General features: G+C 29.4%; 1 protein-coding gene across 1 annotated transcript; it reads right to left on the reverse strand.

Moving 5' to 3' along the window:
* Positions 1–1,790: 1,790 nt before the first annotated feature.
* On the reverse strand, positions 1,791–6,029 carry LOC134681719 (uncharacterized). The gene is made up of 7 exons (XM_063541353.1): positions 5,894–6,029; positions 5,245–5,338; positions 4,680–4,799; positions 4,072–4,151; positions 3,446–3,585; positions 2,667–2,755; positions 1,791–1,862 (listed from the first exon to the last, which is right to left on the reverse strand). Exons 1-6 carry the CDS (start codon positions 5,988–5,990, stop codon positions 2,687–2,689), a joined length of 600 nt encoding a protein of 199 aa, XP_063397423.1. The 5' UTR covers positions 5,991–6,029; the 3' UTR covers positions 1,791–1,862; positions 2,667–2,686.
* Positions 6,030–6,836: the final 807 nt, after the last annotated feature.

Below are 6,836 nucleotides of genomic sequence, written 5' to 3' on the forward strand. Positions count from 1 at the left end.
ATTATATAGCATGTTTGCATATACCTATACATGTTCGATTATTCAATAAGTGATTTTAAATCGGTTTGACAATTTTTCTCCTCCGAAGCACATTTGTCTTTTGTAATTTTTTCACAAGAGGCTTTTCTTTATCTGTTTTTTTGTTAAATTGTTGTCCAAGATACGTTTTTTTCTGACGTGATGCAATGTATTCTACAAAGCATATATACGTCAAACTTGAGATTTATACGTCTGGAATGTCAAATAACAAATATTGATTTGTGTGTTGTCTGACAGTTTAGCCGAGATAGATTGATTAACAATATTTTCAGTAACCCGGCATAGAAATTGTGTTAAATACTTAAAAGTCTAACAATTCAATTGTTTTAAAAAGATGTTTTAGAAATGTTGTGATTAACATGGCTTCAAGTCTTCAAATTGACACTTTTAACAGTAGAATGTATGGTTACTTAAAAATCTCTAAATCTTACCCATACATTCAAAAAATAATCCCTGGTGGCTATATATTTCTATTTTTCTATGTTACTTGAGACAGAAAAAAATGTATATTAATATAATCTTTCAATGTTTAGCTTCACGCTACTATATATCATAACATTTATTTTAACAACTAAATGAAGTAAGTTATGATTTATGGTTGGTTTCATTCCTGACTATAATCCAAAATATTTAGACACACTCTGTTTTAAGGGATTGGTATGACTACTGAGGATTCGGGTAATATTTATTCAATTCATCTTAAAATTAAACAAAAAACAAAAAAACGTTAGAATGAGGGTCGCACCCATTTTTGAAATATTCTTAAATAACAGGGAATTGGTATGACGACTGAAATCTCAATATAGGAAAAATAGGAATGTATACCAAACTTATAGATTTGGAATAACCCCATTTAGGGTCGTATTTTTTTTCATTTAAGATCTTTTTGCAGTCGTTTTATCCTACAAAATTATGAATGTTTTGATGTACTGCCCTAGAGTGTTTTACATGTACGTATTCGTTTTTTTCTGTGGTTAGTCAACGCTCTGGTGTTGACATGAATATCTGTTATATGGTATATTATTTTCATAAATTTCCTTTTTGCAAAAGTATGATTTATTCTAAACACTAAGGATTTTCTTATCCAAGGCATAGATAACCTTAGCCTTATTAGGCATAACGTTTTAGAATTTTTTGGGATATCAATGCTCTTTAACTTTATACTTGTTTGGCTTTCTGATTAGTTTAATCTGAGCGTCATTGATGAGTTTAGCCACAAACAAGGTTCAATTCATCATTTTATTCTTAAAATGTCCCATACCAATGGCAGTTATCTTTTAGTTCGTTTATGAGTGTGACACATTGTCGTTTGGATTTTTGTTGCACTGTAGTGTTTCTGTTTCCTTCTGTTTTAGTTTGTAACCCGGATTTGTTTTCTTTTAATCTATCAATGACTTTCGAACAGCGAGTTACTACTGTTTCCTTTATTGTTTGTGGAATATTAATCAATGAAAGTTGACATTATTGAACGCTTTGTCATAAAGTAAGTCATGAGTTTTATGATTATAATTTAAAAGCACACGTAGCTATCACTTATATTTACAATGACCATTACTAAATGTTCCAAAGCAAAACCGACCTTTCCCGGCTTCTCAAAGTATCCATTAAAGGAGTCAAATGCACAAACAACAAGGCATTTGCACTGTAGGGTTAACACATTGTAAAACAAGGTACTTCTGACTAACATCTACAAGGTCAATGAAAACTTGTTACGAGACTTATTTCAAATCATGAGTAAAACATTGAACGTGAAAATATTTATTGAAAATCGTCTTCGTCTTTGTTTGAATTGTACAAGCATGCAGTAACCATATTCGTTCAACCTACAAAATAAATTTAAAAACAAATGCATTACTTTTGTTCCCATTGTATTGCTTAACTGTACCAAAACTGATTGTTGTCGTTCCAAATATCAGTGTTCAACAATAAATTCATGCAGTTTGTATTGTTAAATTATCATATTGTATAATCATTTATATTCCAATTTCATTGTTTTTTCTTTGCATTAACTACTGTTAAGTGTTCGGTGAGGCATAATATTTGATAGCCATACCTCTCTAAATTATTTGAAAACTTGCAAATTTTGATTATCTTTAGTATTGTAGAATCGTTTAACAAAAATGTTTTTACAACACTAGCTGTATGTGAATGTTTCGTAACAGGAACTTATAATTAAGGCTTTTTGGGGTATTAAATTTGAAGAAAACAATATTGTGAAAAAGGATGACCAGTAATAACTATCCATTCAATGAGATAAACGAGCATTGCTATGCGTTTACTTATATACATTTGCTCGAGGTATAGGGGGAGAATTAAGATCTGATAGAAATGTTTAGCCCCGCCGCAATTTAGCGCCTGGCCCATGTCAGGAGCCTCTGGCCTTTGTTAGTCTTGTATGCTTTTTTTTTATTTTATTTTTTTGTGTATAATTCGGAGTTAAGTATGACGTCCATTTCACTGTACTAGTGTACATATCTTTTAAGGGGTCAGCTAAAGGACGCCTCCGGGGGTGGGACTTTTTCGCTAAATTGAAGACCCATCGGCGGGCTTCGGCTGTTGTCTGCTATATGGACGAGTTGTCGTCGCTTTGACACATTCCCCATTTCCTTTCTCAATTTAAAACTCACCATTTTAAAATATTTGTTCATCATCCTTGAATTATTCTTGAAATTTTTGCTGAATGCTTATTAATCTCTTTACTTATAGCCTTGCATATCTAAAAATAATTATTTTTATATTTCTAAATTATACATCATGACTATATTTCTGAGGATATATTGTTCATACTGGTTTAACTTACATAAATTTTGTTAACAACAATTGCATAAGGGACACTCTTACAAAATTGACATTTGCATTTGTAATAACTGTGTTTTTTGTTTTGATCCTCTCAAGTTGAAAATGTAAAAAATTGTTTACATGATGTTAAAATACAATGTATAAATGTATACCGATATATGGTCGTGTTACTTTATATTCAAATACCAGGTTAAAGAGATTTATACTTTTATTTTGTTGATTATAACCTATTCCAGTATGTGAAAACTCAAGTAAGTGCAGTTTTGTTCAGCAGGTAAAGCATGCATAGTAGGCGACCATTATCATGTCACCAGTCTTCCGTAATCTCTCCTTTTGGCAGTCATAAAATTGGCTGGGTTTTATTTGTGATCTTGCTTTTTTCTTCGCAACTTGTTAATAAGATTTGATCAGCGGTAAAAAAAAAATCAAAGAAACGAAGTTCGTAATATTGTACGCCAGACGATAGTTTTGTTCACAAGAGACTATCATTGAGGTTCGAACAAAAATAGGTCAAAATTATGAACGGTTTTGCCGAAGGTAAATCATGAGATTTTAAACAAAACGTTGATGATATTCTTTATTAACATATTTTAAATTAATTACTTACCTGTCCATTAAGTTTCCGTTTTAACAATTTGTCAACATTTACAAAAGTTTTAGCAATCCATGCCAACAGTTTGCCTTTTAGTTTGACGTTTAATTTACCAATTGACTCAGAACATTTTGCAACACTGAATGTGCGAGTACCTACAAAAAGTCAGTTCTAATTGAATGAAATGAAATAAAATATTTTAGCTTTTTTGAAAATGTCCTTGTTTATCATGATGTAGCACAACTCAATGAAATGAAGATAAAAACTATTTGACATGGTCCTGTATGGTTTAGATATAGCTGCAAACAAATCTTAATTCTATATTTGTGTTATAAGCCGAATAAATGTAACATAAATACATATTTGAGAAGCACGTGTTATGTAGTTTGAAAAGGGACTGATAATTTTCTTTGGTTTATGTTTGTTTTTTTATTATCAATTTTGCTACTTAACAGAAATTGTATTGCTCACAAATAATTAACATTAATAAATGTATATGTATGTAAAAGTAATAACCAAACAGAATGAACAAAAATACGTCCTACAATTGTTTTAGATTGTATATGTCATTTTTGTTTTGTCGATGATAAATCATTATTTAATCATTTTCTTAATTTGTACCATTATATTGTTTTGCTTACTCAAGGTCACCTTGAACGACGTGTTGGAAACTGATGCTCTTAAAGTTCCAGACTCCTGATATTTTATAAATAAAATACGCCTGAAAAAAATAAACTTAAATATTATAGGTTTTCCATTTGGAATTTAAATTTATATTGCTTTTATGATATATTCACATTTTTTGACATGATAGATATAATACGCTCTAAAGTCCGTTTAAATCTATATGCTAGTAATTATCTTGTGTATGTCTTCATGAAGTAACTATAAACTGTAAATTTTTTTCAAGATCTTTTCAATATGAACGATTTTTAACAATTAAATCATTCTTCGATACATATTGTACAATTTGATTTATTATATCATTAGTAAAACAGTAGCACTTTCTCTTTTTATTATTTCATTTTTATTCTATCAATCCGGCAATAATAACGTGTAATTTAAACATCGGTCATGGACAACATTATGGAATGCAAAATGAAATCAGAATTCTACTTAAACTAGACCAATAACACTATGGTACAAAGGTTATTGAAAGTCTCGGGATGGCACAAACATAAAAAAAATTACAATGTATACAAAGCATAATGTTATGACAAATAGTCACGTTCCTATTTCGTGCACTTACTTTTTGACCCGCCAGTCAGCTGTTACTCCGAGGCCAATGTTTGATGCTTCGACAACGATATTGTTCTTCCAATCTCCTTTGATCGATATTTTTGGATTGTCAAAGTGGGTTATCTTTATACTAATTGATAAGACAATGATATTATTGTTTAATGCATTACATTTGAATAATAGATATTTCATTGTTAACAATTTAACATCATAACACATACATCTTATAATTGATTTACACGATGAAATATTACTAGTATGTTAAAGCAGATTTTTCAATAGTTAAATCAGAGACGTGCAGTTATATTTTAAAATGGACATAACACTTTATTATTGTGACTGTCCGAAGTGCATATTTGATTCATTTTTCTCGTAAATATTCAAACCAAGAAACCGTAAAAAAGGAAAACTTATACATCATTGTTTTAATGACAAGATGTATGATCAAAATGATGACGTTCATGAATCATGTCATTAATCATAAAAACAAAAACTTTGCAGACAGAAGATTACAAAATTGTATTGCCTCATTGTTACTTATTCAATTCAGAAAATAAACGTTAGCCTGGTCTTACTTTTTAATGTACGATCCTCCTTTCAAATTCACATCCTTTATTTTTAGATATTTGGCGATGTCTTTGCCTGAAATTGCTTCCAAAACGGCCGTGGCTGAAAATGACATAGAAAGATATTTTATGTATACAAAATTAGCAAAATAATTATCAAAATAATTATCGATATTGTTTAATCGGTTCAATGAATCAAATATTTCAAGAAAACAGTTTACATGTTTACATTGGTCTCACTAAATTTGAAGTCGAATACAATATACCATATACGCTATACAGCATAAAACATATGTATGACTCAGATAAATGTTGGTATGATGATTTGAGAATACGGTTTTTCGTTTTCAACACTACAAGCTGATGGTAAATATGAAGTTGTGTCTCATCATTTTGTTATATTTCTGAACTAAGAAATATGTTTAAACTAAATTAAGAAATAAGAAATAAATCAAATTAAAACATTTCTTACACTTTTAAGTTAATACTATAAGATACGGTGAATTTCTTGATTTAGTAATTACAATATACATCTGTTTACATTTTTTTTTCATTGTGTTAACATTTTTTGTTTTATTACAATGTATGCACATGTAACATTGTGTTAAACTCTCTTTTTTATTACAATGTATGTGCGTGTGACAGTGTGTTTACTGACCTTGTTTAATTTGCTTCGATGTGGTTTCCTTAGGATAAACACTTGGAATTATTAGAAAATAAATACATATCAGCGAAAGAGTTATTTTAAACTTCATGATTATTTTGTCAACTTATCAAAAATGTATAACGAATAAGTTGAAAAATAATTTATTTTATAGTTTCTATGATCATGAATTGTCGAATAAAATTTGACAAAGATGTGGTCATGTATTTTATAAACTCCAATTTCTTGGAAAATGATGAAATATTGTTTGAATTTGAAATTCATAGAATTTGAAAACAAAATCACCTATAGAACTCCCAAAAGAAATAGACATTCGTGGTCAGTCATAAGGTGCAAAAGCTTTATATCTGATGTTTACCTTTTACGTTTTCAATGTAAACAAACATATTTCAAAAACAGGTTGCGGTTACAAATCCCTTGTAGAATTAATATGTCATTTAATCATGTCACGTTTCATGTAAAACATAAACATTTCATGTCCTGTTGTGAGGTCATTAACCCATGTTATTTTGTTGTTTATATATGTTAATGTACTTTTGATATTTACATTAATGTATTTCTCAACAACCTATTATAACAGCAAGTCTACGCATAATTTCGTTCACTAAGTACATACCAAATTTAAAATTAAAAACGAACGAAGCAGGACCCATAGCAATTGTAAAAAAATTAAAAGATAACACTCAAACAAACAATTGACTAAAGTTATTGCGTTACAGCATAGAAATAAGAGAAGAGCATTAAAGTCAAACCCCATTCAAAATACTCTGAAAAGTAAAATCATAAAAAAAATTCAAGACTGAAAGTCCCTTATCAAATGACAAAATCAACAGCTGTAACACATCAAAGGCATGGATAACAACATGAACTATAATATTGCTGACTCTTAATATAACTTTTACAACAAGTCATTAACTCATTCGTGTATAGGATTTAG

This window comes from Mytilus trossulus, chromosome 8, assembly GCF_036588685.1.
Source record: "Mytilus trossulus isolate FHL-02 chromosome 8, PNRI_Mtr1.1.1.hap1, whole genome shotgun sequence".
Classification (NCBI taxonomy): Eukaryota; Metazoa; Mollusca; class Bivalvia; order Mytilida; family Mytilidae; genus Mytilus; species Mytilus trossulus.